Here is a 15,982-nt window from a genome sequence, read left to right as displayed (position 1 = left end):
TGGCCACAATTATTTTCTAGCACTGCATTAACCCTCTTGGGCATGGAGTTAACCAGAGCTTCACAGGTTACCACTGGAATACTCTTCCACTCATCCATGATGGCATCACAGAGCTGGTGGATGTTAGAGACCTGGCGCACCTCCACCTTCCATTTGAGGATGTCCCACAGATGCTCAATAGGGTTTAGGTCTAGAGACATGCTTGGCCACTCCATCACCTTTATCCTCAGCTTCTTTAGCAAGGTCGTGGTCATCTTGGAGTTGTGTTTGGGGTCGATGTCATGTTAGAATACTGCCCTGCGGCCCAGTTTCCGAAGGGAGGGGCTCATGCTCTGCTTCAGCATGTCACAGTACATGTTGGCATTCATGGTTCCCTCAATATACTGTAGCACCCCGGTGCCAGAAGCACTCATACAGCCCCAGACCATGATACTCCCACCACCATGCTTGATTGTAGGCAAGCCACACTTGTCTTCGTATTCCTCACCTGGTTGTATTCCTCACACGCTTGACACCATCTGAACCAAATACGTTTATCTTGATCTCATTAGACCATAGGACATGGTTTCAGTAATCCATGCCTTTAATCTGCTTGTCTTTAGCAAACTGTTTGCGGGCTTTCTTGTGCATCATCTTTAGAAGAGGTTCTGAGTTGAACCTGTCCTGTCAAACCGCTCTATGGCCTTGGCCACCATGCTGCAGCTCAGTTTCAGGATGCTGGCAATCTTCTTATAGCCTAGGCCATCTTTATACAGAGCAACAACTCTTTTTTTCAGATCTTCAGACAGTTCTTTGCCATAAGGTGCCATGTTGAACCTCCAGTGTCCAGTATGAGAGACCGTGAGCGCGATAACACCAAATTTAATACACTTGCTCCCCATTCACACTGGAGACCTTATAACACTAACGAGTTGCATGACACAGGGAGAGAAAATGGCTAACCCAATTTGGACATTTTCACTTTTGTTGCCAGTGGTTTAGACATTAATGGCTGTGTGCTGAGTTATTTTGAGGGGACAGTAAATTTACACTGTTATACAAGCTGTACACTGACTATTTGACATTCTATCAAAGTGTCATTTCTTCATTGTTGTCCCATGAAAAGATAGAATTAAATATTTGCCGAAATGTGAGGGGTGTACTCACTTTTGTGAGATACTGTATATACACAACAATGCCACCTGACGTCCTCATTTGCTTCTGTCATGATTACAACAGCCACTGGTAGTAACTGTCGCTTGAAAATCGTTGAAGTCCTAGTGTTGTTGACCCATTCGTCCACCTTGACCTCCTCCCTATGCTGAGTGGACACCATTGCTTGAAAGTTTTACAAACAAAAAAAAAATTCGGGCATTTGCGGAAACACCTGAGGCTGTATCGTGTGACCACTAGAGGCTACTTAACAATAAAACGTAACTTGCACGAACAAAGGGAGGGAAAGTCTTGTTTTGGAAGGCACTGTTAAGCATCGTAACATGTTAAAAATGACGTATTTTGCAATTTATTTTGGAAGACTTGTTGGTCTTGGTGGACAAATAAACAAAAAACAAGATTTCATCTATCTAACTCACCTGCTGCTCTCACAAGATGAGTCAGACTGAAATGCAACGGTTTTGTAACATTAGTTCTTGATAGTCGAATTGAAGCTTTGACACTTCCTCATAATGCTCAGGGAGAGATGACTCAAGGTCATTTATGAGAAACGGCAGTGGGCCTGTCTTCACCGTCATCAGTCAGAAATGGCTGTAAAATGGATATCAGTAGAAAATTTCTCCCCATACTGTGTGACATTTTCACACGAGCAGTAAAAAGCGTGGACATGGACTTGTTGAATGGAGGCACATGGGATGGAAAATTCCTCAAACATCTACACTTGATCAGAGGAGAGGAGGTCTGCAGGTGGAAAATCAGGCCAGATAAGCTGGGAAAAGGCAAGGAGGTCTGTGTTCCCTGATTCCAGCCACACCACTCTGCCTGTTTGAAGCACTCAGTGGGAAACACAAAACACACAAGTTGGGTTTTCCCCATTCATGAAGCCAAGACTGACTCATTCCTGCAAGTGCTGCTGCTGGTCACTCTCAGCCACCTGCAGGAACATTTTTTTTTTTACAACTCTCATGTTGCCTGTTGCCTTCCCATTTCCTAAAATAACCAGGCATCACTCCGACCTCCTCCTCCTCCCTCCTCTCTCCTCCTCAAACCCTCCCGCCACATGGTTTACAGTTAAGTACATAAATCAGGCGCCACCGCTGGTGTTGGAGCTGTAGAGGCAGACACGAGGCACACATGCTCACCGCACCGCCGCGGCTCGTCGCTGCTACTGCAGCCGGTGCAGCGAAGGAGGCTCTCGGCTTTTCTCTCCACCGTCGACACGGAGGCGGAATGGCTTGAGATCAGACAACCGGCTGGCTCGTATCGGATCGCTCCTGATTGCACGATGATTTTCTGACTGTCTGCCCTGTCTCCTTCTGTGTGCGTGCGCGCGCACGTGTGCGGGCGTGTGTGGATGCGTGTGTGTGTGTGGATGTGTGTGTCCGCCTGTCTTGCCGCGAATTGCTGCAGTGCTGTTTTTTTTTCCTTCCAGGTGTTGTGTGTGAGTGCGTGTGTGCGCGCGTGTGTGTGAGTGAATGAGTGTGTGCGTGCGTGTGGTGCCGCTCGTTGTAGCCTGGTGTAATTGGAATTGTACTAAAAGAAGCCGGGGATCGGAGTCTGATGTCACATGTGCTTCATCGGAGGACACGGGACATCTGCAAGCTGGATTTTGTGGAGGATGCTGCGGCAAGTGATACACAGAGGGCTCAAGGCTTCGTTCTACTGGCTGGGCTTATTCGTTAGCAGACACCCCGTTTTCTTCCTCACCGTCCCCGCCGTCCTCACCATCATTTTCGGATCTACCGTGCTGAGCCGATTCAAGCCGGAGACGAACCTGGAGGTGCTGGTCGCCCCGACGCACAGCCTCGCCAAGATCGAGCGGAGTCTCGCCAACAGCCTGTTTCCCATCGACCAGTCGAAGCACAAGCTGTACTCGGATTTGCACACCCCGGGCAGATATGGCAGGCTGATCCTACTGGCCAAGTCCGGGGGGAACATCCTGGAACTGGCCGACCAGGTCCTGCAGGTCCACAAGCAGGTGCTGGACCTGCGCGTCAATTATAAGGGATTCAATTACACGTTCGCGCACCTCTGCGTCTTGAGCCACAGGGACAAACGCTGCCTCTTGGATGATATCATCACCATCTTCGAAGACATCAGGCAGGCTGTGCTCTCCAACAGCACTTTCCATAAGGTGCCCGTGAGCTATCCAAACACAACGTTAAAGGTGAGCTTTTCTATGCATGTCATCCAGGCCCGTCTCTTCCCCCCTGCTCTCCATCAGAGCCGTGGTGACAGTGCAGCAGCAGCATGTGCATAGCTGTAGCAGGATGGCCCTCCGAGCTTGCCATAATTTCTGAATGAACGCAGTAGGGCTTGTATTCGCTTAGGCTGTGATGTGAGGCTGCATGTTGCTACATATATCAACCGGCGAGGGAACCCTCTCCATAACACAAGACAGCCGGCTTCTCACTGTTTCAGCCTCCCTTGTTGGTGCAGGTGAATTGATTGGCTGCATATAGCCGCTGACTGTTCTGCTCCAGCACACACACACACACACACACTATGGGATATCCTGTGTCATTTTTTTATGCAGTGTCTCCCCTCCTTGTCTTCTCCAGCCTGCACATGCAGCCTGACATGGCTACAGTAACTAATAGACTCCTGGGTATTCCTGCATCTTCCTGGGTATCACTCAGTGGGATCTGACAGCACACAAGCAGCTGTATCAATCACACACAGCCTCCCAGCTGCAAAACTTATCAAAATGCTGCATGTAGCAACACACACACACACACACACACACACACACACACACACACACACACACACACACACACACACACACACACACACACACACACAAGTGCAGACTCCAGGCCAACACACACGCATGAGGTGCAGATGCAGCATCTGATGAGGTGTTCACGCAATCTGAAAATCTGTTGTATTCAATTGCAATATCTGCCATGATTTTTTTTTTTAAAATACAGATTTAATCAAATTTCATCATTGTCACGTTGCAAGGCAAGCACAGTGCCAAGGTTATGGCTTCCAGTTGTGCAATGTGTGAAGCATTTTATCACTTTCATGGTTGTGATATGATATAAGCATAGCCACTTGTTTTCACAAGTCAGATATTTTTTTGAATTACATGCGACTGTAATCTTGCATGCACTGTGGACTCAGAATGACACAAGCACAAATTCAGAGTATTGCACGCCTGATGTCCAGCATGGCAGATTGTAACTTCCACTGAGAGCTTCCTCAGCAGTGTGAGCTTTCTGTGCAGTGTCAGTGTCTGAGCCGAGTGTCGAGGCCGTCCATCGTCCTGTTGCAGACTGTACGGTTTCTGATGTTCATAGAAGGATACATAGTGGATTTCTCTTTTGGATCCCAACAGTAGACCAATATGGTTTTGAATTTAGTAGTTTTCAGATAAAGCATCATATAACCTACTAAAACCCATGTCCCTTCAAGTAAAGCAATTTAGATTTTTTTTTCCCCAGGAAAGTTATGCCCTAAATGCTTCTTAATAGATTCAGGAAGGTCAGTGGTCAGTGTCATTGCTTTACTGTGTTTTAAGTAAGACTATGAATGGTAGTTTCAGGCTACTGATTAATTCTATGCTAAATGGTAACTGATCAGTGCTTTCCCGTGTTCTGTCCAGTCCACCCTGACCTCCTCCTTCTCCTGACTTTGTGCCTCTATAACAATTACTTATACTTACTCCTGCTGCATTTACTATTGTAACATACTAGCTAGCTACTAGCTGGATTTTTTTTGAAACAGTTTAATAAAAAAAAAATAAATCACATATTCATGCTTAGAAAATCAAGTTTAAATGCAGTTTAGGTCGGTAAAGTCATTGCTTTATTGAGTCAATATACACAGAAAGGTGCACAATTCATCGGTTTTGGGAAAAGAGCCTGGTTTGTGTTAAAACTGATACTTTGTTAAAGCTTACATATCTTATTCATTATGTTTACAATAATAAAAAATACAGGAAAGTTAATGAAACAGTAGTGTTTAAAAACATACTAAAGAAATGTTAACAGCAGTGTACGTTGTTAAAGTGTAATTTCAATTATTTTTGACCCATCCATCCACCCTGACCTCCCTGTACAGAATTTGTGGCTCTGTAACAAAACTACTTCATGCTCATTTGGTTTTACACGACCACCTATGGCCACTAGAGGACACTGTCACTTGAAAGTTTAAGATATCTGTTCAGACAACTGACAGAATGGCGACCTGTCCAGGGTGTCCCCTGCCTTCGCCCGAGTCAGCTGGGATAGGCTCCAGCACCCCCCGCTACCCTAATGAGGATAAAGCGGTGTATAGAGGATGGATGGATGGATGTTCAGACAACTGATGTTGGATCAGAAATCAAAAAACGGGGCAGTTTTTGATTTTAAGTTGAAATATTGCATTTTGTCATTGACAGCAGTGACATTTCTCTATCTTTTGCTTTACTATATTCAGTCACTGGTTATGTGTAAATTATCATTTTAATGTAAAAAAATAGACATTATCAGTTTCAGTACACCTACAGTGAGTCATTTCACTGTCATTTGCTATTTATTCTTTATTATATGCGATCATGGAGTAATATCTATCTCTGCCATGTTGTATTTTCATCAGAAAATAATCTGTTCACCTAAATACAAACAGATGTGTTCCCATTTGCCCTTATGTTAGACATACAGTCACTTCTAGCTGCTTGTGCTGTTGTTTTAGTAGTTATGGTGAATATGGTAAGTTTGTGAGATTTTACAGGGGCTATTTCTTCAATACAAATTGGTACAAGTCTGTCTTATTTCATTCTTTTCTATATCCCTCCTCTTTTATTGTCATCTGGCCTCCTTATTAATGAAGCGCCAGTACAGTTGCAAAAAGCCATTTTCTTGCATAGCTTTAGTGGTATTGGGCTCCTTCTTGTAACTTTTGCAAGTGCAATTTGAAAAGAAATGGGATTTTGATCATAGTGCAGAGTGTTTGAGGATGATAGGACATAGTTCCAATGAAAATTGTACACACTGAGGCCTGTGATTTAGCCAGTGTAATAGGACATCACACACCATATTGGAAAGACAAATTGCTGCTGAGGTGTTTGAATGTTTTTTTTTTTCAACATTTCAGACTAAATTCAGTTCAGCTTCACTGTATTGGGTAGATAGCAGAAATTGCAAGGTTTTCGCCTTCTGCTATTTGACTTTATGTAACCAAAACGTTCTCATGTAGTGTGTTTTCTTGATGCAACCGCTATTCAGAATCCATCTGCAGATATAAGTGCAATTTTTGGAGCCAAAATGCAAAATATTCACAAATTTCAGCTTTTATAAACTTTTGTGAGACTTTATGGTGTCACATATGAAAATAAACCTGGATATCTTTGGGTTTGGACATTATTTTGAATTACACAAGCTTTCAAAATACAACACCTCAGGCTGTTCACTATTGTCTGACATTTGAATAACAAAGAGAATCAAGAAAATAACCAGCAGATTAATAGTAATGTCAAAGTAATAGCTAGTGTTGGCCCTAAATGTAGCCAGTTCTCCTTATTTTCTCATATAGGAAATTCATTGTAGCCATCAACATTCATGTCATTCTAGCCTTGTCCTAACGTATGCACATGCCAGCTTCTGTCTCGATGTCAAAAGAATACAAAAGCTTTCTCTCGAACAAGATTTCCTTGACATTATATAATATGCATGCATGTTCTCAGGCGCGCTCACATCAGTAACTTCTCTCCAACATGAAGCACAGTGTTTCAGTCATTAAGGTTGATGTGACCTCCTTCCTCCAGCAGCTCTCCTTATGCTGTATCAGTCACTCTGCACTCTCCATGTTCCTGAATCCTCCTTCTCTCTGTCTGCCTGTCTGACGAGCTGTCTGGGTTAATTCATTTGCCTGACTTCTTATGCCTCATCCTTCTCTTTGATGTCACCACTGGGGTTTATTTCTCGACTTGTTATACAGTCGTAGTCTTTGTAAAAAAATAAAATAAAAAAAGTCCTACTTTTTGCTGAGTTGAACTTTAGCTCTGTTCCCAGGAGAAACTGCTTAATATATATATACTCTTTGTTTTGCTCTGTCTGCTGTATTTCAAGTTGTGGAATCTTTTTAAGCTGTCACATAAATAAAAACACATTAAAGAGGATGACATAATATTGTAAATGGGCCCACTGAAGCTTTAAAACCCTATTAAGGTGAAATGTATATCAGCCACAACATTAAAACCACTGATGTGTGAAGTGAATAACATTGATTATCTCTTTAAAATGGTGCTTGTCACAGGATGGGATGTATTAGGCAGCAAGTTAACAGTCAGTTCTTGAAGTTGTGTTGGAAGCAGGAAAATGGGCAGGGAAAAGATCTGAGTGACGTGAACAAGCCTAGTCAGAGTATCTCCAAATCTGCAGATCCTGAAGGGTGTTCCCAATCTGCCAGAGGTTAGTACCGACCAAAAGTGGTCCAAGGTATGACAACTGGTTACTCAAAGATTCATTGATGTATGTACGGAGTAAAGCCTGGCTTGTGTGGGCTGATCCGACAGACAAGCCACTCTAGCACAGATTGCAGAAAAGTTTAATGCTGGCTTTGATAGAAAGGTGTCAGAACACACCTGAGACCTGTTGCCAACCAAGAATGAAGAAATAGACCATGGGGCACTGGAAGAAGGTAGCCTGATCTGATGGAGTACGCTTTGTTTCACATTATGTGGATAGTTGGGTGTATGTGTGTTGTATACTTAAAGAAGAGATGGCAGCAGGATGCATTATGGGACAAAGGTGAGTCGACGGAGGCAGTGTGATGCTCTGAGCTAATTTTGTGGGGAAACCTTCAGACTTGCATTCATGTGGATGTTATTTTGACATGTACTACCCAACTCAGCACTGTTGCAGACCAAACACACCCCTTCATGGCAGCGGTATTCCCTAATGACCTCTCCAAGTAGGATAAGGCTTCCTGCCACACAGAAAGCATTGTTCAGGAATGGTTTGAGGAAGTTCAAGGTGGCCTTTCTATTCTTCAAATCTCAATCTGATGAAGCATCTATATGGTGTTCTAAAAAAAAAAAAAGACAAGTCTGATCCATAGAAGGAACACATGAATTTGCTGCTAAAGTCTTGTTATCTGCTACCTCAGGACACCTTAAGAGGTCTTTGAAGGCAAGGCCTGTACTGGGGAGCGTGTACGTGTTGTTAGAGAGCTGGTTTTAATGTTGTGGTTGATGGGTGTATACGGTAAATACGTTAACATGGATTTAAGTAATATCAGGAAGCACAAGTAATCAATGTGAGAGATACACACTTTCCAGCACTCCAACTACCAACTGTTACAACTACTGTCAAATGGTTAATTAGAGCTTGTCGATTGCTGGTTGAAGTGCCAAAGTTGTCACAGCAACAGACTGGACATATGGCAGTGCTGGTATGGGACTGTCTGCTGATAGCCAGTATGGCAGAAATATTGGAGCTCTCCTTGCTGACACTCAGTCCACAGTTTATCTCAGGTCAAGCAAATGTGAACTTCAATTTTACAGCTGCTCAAATCTTAGACATCATATTTCGATTCAAACAATTGGTGGTATCGTCCTTCAGCTGAGGAATGTTCATACATGTAAACTTGTTTTGTTATTAAGAGGCTTCAAAAAGGACACTGCAATAGCACAGTAACTATACTGAACTAAATCCTTTTTGAGAAGAATTGTTAAAAGCTTGTTTCTCCACCTCTCAAATCCACCTGTCACCTCTGTCTCTCCTCAGAAAGCTTGAGAGGTGTCGCTTACCCCTTTTTCACACATCACTCAACACAGATATCACACATGGTTGTGTGGCACCTTCACTCTGTCATACACTCTCTCTCTGGCACACGTTGAAAACTATATTTTGTCTTTCCAAAAGTGGTCACAATCAAGATTAGAAAACAAAGCTGCACTGAGCAGTTTTCTGCAGCTACAGAAGTTGTTGCCCTGATTATGTCTCATCATTCACTGTGCTGGAGCAGGAAAGGCACATGTGTGTCTCCGCTCTGCAGTTTGTGCATCGATTGACTCAGTGTGGTATGCAAACGTTCGAAGAGTGCTGTGACTGTTGAGATTCATTTGAAATGCTTTAGTGAAGTTGAGGAAGTCACTGTGGTAGATTAATTTGAGCTTTGTGCAATTACACAAGTGAAATTGGAGCTAAAGCTTTCCAAGTTCCCTTAGCAATTACTGAGTGATTACATTACATAAACACACTTGTACACTGTCATGAAATGACAAATTTGAAACACTGAGGAGGATTATTTTAGAGAGTAATGATCTGGATTAAAAAATAACATGCAGATCTCACTTTATAAATTCATATATCTGAAACGAGTAATAAAGTGTCAGACTGACAGAAAACCTGGCTGTTGACTTATGAATGGGCTCAATTATGTGACTTTAAGGTGTATTGTCTTCCACCATCAATTTACCCTGCTGCTCACATAATGCCAAGAGCAGAAATAACTCATCCATTTTTCCCCCCTTGTTCAAGTAAATTAACAGAAACTGAAGCAAACAATCACAGGGATTTATTTATCTCGAAGCATGAGATTTATATCAGGCTCCCTGCTGTGAAACAGCACATCGCAACTGTTTGATTGTGCTGGATTATTGTGTTGGTAACAAGATAAATCCTATCAACAATAAGCAGCAAATTAAAGTTGAAATTGTTCCGGTTGCATCAACAAAACAGTGTCATGCCAGGGTGCAAATTCACAACACAATAGTGGGTGGGAGTCTTGGTTTCCTTATTAAATAGTCTGGGGAAATATTAATTATATCTTAGTCAAATTGTAGTGTACAGTTAAACCAAGTGAATGAGCCTGCTGGGTTGAAATACAGTCTGTGCATGATTTGATTTGAATCACTGAATTAAATCCACCACGATTTCAAATTTGTCATACGCCAAATTGTCCACCATCCACTAATGTCGATGCCAAGCAATGGAAGTGAAACATAGACAAGAAATATGAGCTTGTGATGGTATGTGAACTAAATTACCTTTAACACTGAGTTGTTTTTGGCATTAGAGTTCCTGAGACGTTATCGCTCAGTTTATTTTGGATATATTAACCTTCTTTTTTAAAAAATGTTCTCTATATAAAAATAATTTCAATTTTGTTGTAAATAGGTGCTAATTTGCTATGAACCTTCCTAACAGGGCTTTGAATTTATATTTAATATTCATCTACTGATCATTATACTTCAAAAATTGCTAAAGCATTTACTCAGCTAATGGCTCAGGAAACGGAAAATCCAGCTAAATCTATCAATGAAAGTAGTGGAAATCAGTTATATTCTTTCATCTAACAGGCCTGTGTGAGATCCAAAAGTGAGAAGTACTTTCTGTTTTGCCATTTGCTGAGGTTTTTTTGTTGTTGTTTGTTTGTTTTTTGTTTTTGAATAGCACAATGTTTTAACCTTGATTTAAAAAAAAATCTACATTTTTATCATGCTTGCAATGCACATAAAATATTATCATCAGAATTCCAGCGCAAGTAATTATTTGCTCAACAGTTGATTGTAGAAATGACTTACAGTAATTATGGTTACAGACTCATGCCACCTCCCTATACTTGTATTTGAAGTTGAATTAATAGCCCAAAACATGGCAAAATACTTTTTTCTCTAATTTTCCATAGATACTGCGATATCTCTGTGAATTCTTGTATCCTGATAGCCCTACAAAATAAAAAATGTCTCATCATGTTTGCATGGCATTACATTATCAGCTATGTTATTCAGTGCATAAGGCTAACATTTTAGGCAACAGCATATGCTAAACACAAGCTGCCAAAAAGTCAGCTTTATACATAGTAACATTTTCCCATTACTAGGCAAATGATGGTGCTAGCATTCAAAGTAGGAAATGGTTAGCTAGTCACAAAGGTGAAATTTACTGTGCATCCACTTTATTTTTAGAACTTGGAATCTGGATCTTATTATGACATTTAGATATGTCACTTTAATGTCACATCATAAATGTGTTGGGAATAATCAATCAAAGATGACAAAACATCATTAAAACAAATCAAAGCCAACAGAATTCACTCAAATGGTCAAGGCCGATGGGTGCTTTTCCTCAGGCTGGTTCTGCCGGAAGTTTTTTTCCCCCTTCCCTACGAGTTTTTTCATTCCTTTCCACCGTCGCTCATAGGTAATCCAAAAGCAACTTTGGGCAACTTTCTCTGTTTATAATTTGTAAAGTCTGTACCTTACTATGCTAAGCGCTGTGCGATGACATGTTGTGAATCTGCACTATAGAAATAAAATTGATATGAATTGAACTGCAGTTCCTCAAATGGCCACATAAGGCTGGCTCCAAATGTGGGTCAGTCTTCATAGACCTCCATGTTAAAATATTAAACTTTATAGTTGAAATAAACATGTTTACACTCTTGAACAAGAAACTGTTTTGGTCTCTATACCTAATTTCAAGGTTCATGACAACTATGAGGTAGTGGATTTTTAGATAACCAAGCTAATTCAATTGTATTAATGCTTCGAGTTATCAAATCAAAAATCAAATCAGCTTTTTTATATCATGGCAAACTCACAGAGCATTTCTCCAGGATCCGAAAACCAGATCAGTAGTTCAATATTATGACAGCTTGTCGAACGAAGCTGTTGATCAGTCTGGAGGTTCTGCCATTAATGCTCTGAAAATGTTTACCTGATGGCAGCAGTTCAAAGAGTTTATGGAGAGGGTGTGAGGAGTCCCTGACAATGTTCAGTGCTCCTGCAGTGGCTCTGGAAAAGTCTGGTAGATGATGGTATTAAATGTTGAGCAGTTATAGACAGTTCAGAGCATAGATGCTTTCAGTGACAAGTGGGTACTGTCAGAGGATACTCCATGGTCTGCTTTAGTGCCACCTCTTTGGTAATTTTCAGATTCTCGAGGATTTAAAAGCAGTCAGCCACTACCAAGGTGGTGACAGCCCCATCCTTAGCTTCAGAACTGCTGTGCAGACACCTATGGGTGATGTCATGGATGATTTCTCTATATATAGTCAGTGATCATTACACATGTTTTCATTAATCATTTCAAAGCAGTGATTCCCCCCAACCATTTTTAGTAGTTTTTAAGTAGCACTTGGAAAATTTGACATACCACAAGGTCTACAGTGGAAACAAATAAGAAAACATTTGATACAAAACCACATTCTGTATCAGCTCACAAGTATATGACTCAAATGTTACATGCTGTGATTAAAGGTGGTAAATAAAACTAATCTATAGATGCTATCAATAGCTGTGAGTAACATTTTTTTTCTTGTTACTATTTGTGACCATTAGATGCTGCACTTTAATGTCACACCATTATTAACAGTGCTGGGATTACAACTGATGTGCTTTTAAATGGTTCAGTAGCTTTTTGAAGCTCAGTTGGGAACATATTTTGACTTATTCAGTTCAGTATTAGTCTTTGAGCAGGTTTTCTTTGTATTTGTCGTTTTGACAAGTGCTTTTAATGTCTTTCCTGGGTGAAGCTAACTGACAAAAATACAGCTCGATAGTCAAAGTAAATCTTTTAACCATCCCTTTAGACACTTGTGCATGAAGTTTTACATATTTTTTAGGATTTCAGTTTGTGTCACACTTTTCATACAACATTTTTTTTGTACCTCTTGAACCTCTTTTGCAAGGTAGTCCTGAGGTCCAACATCCTATGGTCCTATTTCTTGGACTGAACTGCTGAACTTCTGACATCATGCACATCTGCAGTGCTACTCTGGCAATATTTTCAGGTTAACAATGAAAGGTTGTGCCAACAGTAACCTTCCGTCCCTTATATATTCAGATTTCCTCTTGACAGACTGATGCTTCCTACTTTCATTGTCCCAGCTGCCTCATTGAACCCCTCGCTGCTCTTCACAATTCTTTTTGCACAATTACATTATCTCCAAATGCTTGTCACTGTGATCTCTTGCATGTGCTGTATAATTTGATTAATTTCAAAATTACTATGGAGCAGCACATCAGGCTCCACAATATATCACCATCTCTGTCCACAGCTGCAATATCAGTGTGAGGCAGAAAACTACACTGTAAAAAATAATGTTTGGGCTCCACAAAATAAATGAATGCAACAGTTAGCATCAGTCTGCTTCGACAACTCCTAATGCAGGTATGTCCACCTACAAACTACAGTGAGTTAGGAGAATTGGCTTTTCATCTACAGTCTAAGGTATTTTAAAATTACGTGTCTTAGTTGTCTCAAATTGTCCCGTTAAGTTTGATCAGTAGGGGAAGAGACTTGAAATCCTGAAGTCACTGTGAAGAAGCATTCGTTTATCGAGCCAATTTTCTTGGGTACCTCAACTTGAGTTTAGTTTTAGATGAAATGACGTTAAATCTCTAACTGCTGACTAAAGTGGTGGGAATGGATCCTTTGAATCTTTAGAATGTGCTTCTGCCCTGCTCTTTGTAGGTTCAAGCTTCTATCTAAAAACTGGTGTCAAATTAAGTGTTGTCAAAGGCGACAGAGTTTTTGAAGTCTCTGTGGTGTTGCTGTTTTCATGCCAGTTGTACTTTCATCAGAGCTAATGTCAGATATCTCCGATTTCCCTGCAGGATGGTCGTGTGTCCTTCATCGGACACCAGCTGGGTGGCGTGTCCTTCTCACCCAACAGCCGTGACCAGCAGGTCAAGTTTGCTCGGGCTGTCCAGATCACCTACTATCTCCGTAACCACGGACCCCCGGTGCAGGATGCCATCGCAGAGCGTTGGGAGAACGAGTTCTGTGCCCTGGTCAGCCGGCTGTCCACGTTCGAGGCACCCCAAGCACCTGACCAGCTCCACATCCAGTCCCTCACCTCCTTCAGCCTGTGGCGGGACTTCCACCAGACGGGCGTGCTGGCCAAGGGGGAGGTGCTGGTCAGCCTGGTGCTGGTGCTCTTGGCCGCCACCATCTCCAGTTCCATGCGGGACTGTCTGAGGGGGAAGCCGTTCCTGGGCCTTCTGGGCGTGTTGACCATTTGCATCGCTAATGTGACGGCCGCTGGGATCTTCTTCATATCGGACGGGAAGTTCAACTCCACGCTGCTGGGGATCCCGTTCTTCGCCATGGGTGAGTGAGAATGAGGGTTCTTACTGAGACTGTGTGTTTGCGACGGTTGGGTGAGGGGCTTATCAGAGGTTGACATTCACAGTAGGTTGATTGGGGAGGGGATTAGTTGAATTGTGATGGGCTTTTCCTCCGAGTGGATGCCAGCGGTTCGCTGTAGTTGATGTAGCAAAACACTGAGCGGCATGTGTGCCTTCATGTGTGTAGCACTTTCTTTTGTCAGACAATTTGAAATTTTTTTTTCCTGTGATTTTTTTGTTGTTGTTGTTTTAAGACAGATGCAGCTGTGCAGGTTGTTTGTTATTTGTCTGCAATATTATCATCACGGTACAGGCTTTAATAATTAACTCTATTGACGTCTATAGCCAATATGAGAAGCAGCACAGGACTATCACATTTTAGAATCCCCTTGTACTGTATGGAACCATGAAGCCACCTACATTTAAATATGCTACTTTCTTCAAATGCGTATTTGAAGTCATTTTTCAGCCTTCAACTTTCATTGTTTGACACACTTTTTGCAAGAACTGCTGTTCAGGATGTACACAGTAGGAGTTGATGATTTAAACATAACATGTTGGACTGAAGCGAACATGGAAAGTAAGTCAGTGTTTGTGCATAATCATGACTTAATAAAAAAACTCTCCCAAATCATCAAAATTCATGAGTTCACAGCGCAACCATCGAGTTTTCAAGGGTGAGCGAGTCTTTGAAAGTTGCAAAGAAAATCATAGCTTGAAAAGGAAGGCCCCCTTTTTAAATGTTCATGGTTCTAGTCAGGAAACTTTTCTGAACTTATTGGGGAATTATGAAGCTGTAAAAACATAGTGTCGACACCATGAAAGCTTTAAAAAAAATGCTTTTAAGATGAAAATAATGAACTCTCTGTGGTAGCAAAGCCTCAAAGGCCTTTGTGTCCTCAATGGTAGCTCTGGTCAGATCGAACATTCAAGGATAAAAACATACAGATGTTTTTTTCTGTGAGTAATAGTAATGAATTTATCTTCAAAACATTTGTCTCTTTTAGTTTTGAAGAGTTGACAACAAATTCTGAAAAGCTAGATTGGCCAGTATTTTTTGGCATTTACATGCAACTGGCTATAAAGAAGCAGATACGTTATCACCAATACAGCTGCCAAACAGCTGCAGAAATGGCGAACTCTGCCAAATGCAAATCAGAACTGTTACATAGAGGCAACTAATGTTGGACAATATCAAGATAAATAGAATGAAAAAAACAGTTTGAAAGACAATTTTACTGTATTTATTACTTCATACATACAGCATTACAAAATACAACAGCAGTGTGACAAACTGTATTTTTTCCGTTGTTCTCTCTTATTCTGCACACTTCTGTCACCTTCTATGCTGTTTCTGTCACTCCGTCTCATCCCATAACTCCCTTCTCCTCCTCCTTTTACGTTTTAAGCCATACCTTGTCCATTTACTCTACAGCATATATTACATATCCTCCCTGTGCACTCCTAAGGTCACCGGATCCCCGGGGCTTTGGTGCAGCTTCTGCTGCAGGCCGGCTGACATAACTGAAGTTTAAGTAAGACTCAGGAACAGGAGGCTGGATCAGCTCCTTGTGACCTAGAGGCAGGGGAGAAGAGGGGGAGACTGGCTAAAAAGGAAAGTCAAGGAGAAAAGAGCAAAGAAAAAAATGTATGTTATGTATAGTAGGAGAGAAAAGGAAGGCAGGGTGCAGGGAAAGAGGCCCGGTAGAGACAGATACTGGAGGAGGAGGTGGAGAAGAAACACGAAACAGAGAAAGACACATC

General features: G+C 41.7%; 1 protein-coding gene across 2 annotated transcripts in view; it reads left to right on the top strand.

Annotated features, from left to right (window-relative positions):
* The first annotated feature begins 2,250 nt into the window (after positions 1–2,250).
* The window catches only part of ptchd4 (patched domain containing 4), a 189,900-nt gene continuing 176,168 nt past the window's right edge, over positions 2,251–15,982 (top strand). Inside the window, exons 1-2 of one of the 2 annotated variants that reach the window (XM_051960662.1) lie at positions 2,251–3,319; positions 13,706–14,201. In XM_051960662.1, the coding sequence (XP_051816622.1) occupies positions 2,720–3,319; positions 13,706–14,201 (1,096 nt within the window). In that variant the 5' untranslated portion in view covers positions 2,251–2,719. The remainder of the gene's footprint in view (positions 3,320–13,705; positions 14,202–15,982) is intronic. The other variant, XM_022216429.2, reaches the window with a different exon arrangement.

This window comes from Acanthochromis polyacanthus, chromosome 16 (assembly GCF_021347895.1).
Source record: "Acanthochromis polyacanthus isolate Apoly-LR-REF ecotype Palm Island chromosome 16, KAUST_Apoly_ChrSc, whole genome shotgun sequence".
Classification (NCBI taxonomy): domain Eukaryota; kingdom Metazoa; phylum Chordata; class Actinopteri; family Pomacentridae; genus Acanthochromis; species Acanthochromis polyacanthus.
Note: the sequence above shows the minus strand (reverse complement) of the source record. Positions and strands in the feature narration are given on the sequence as shown.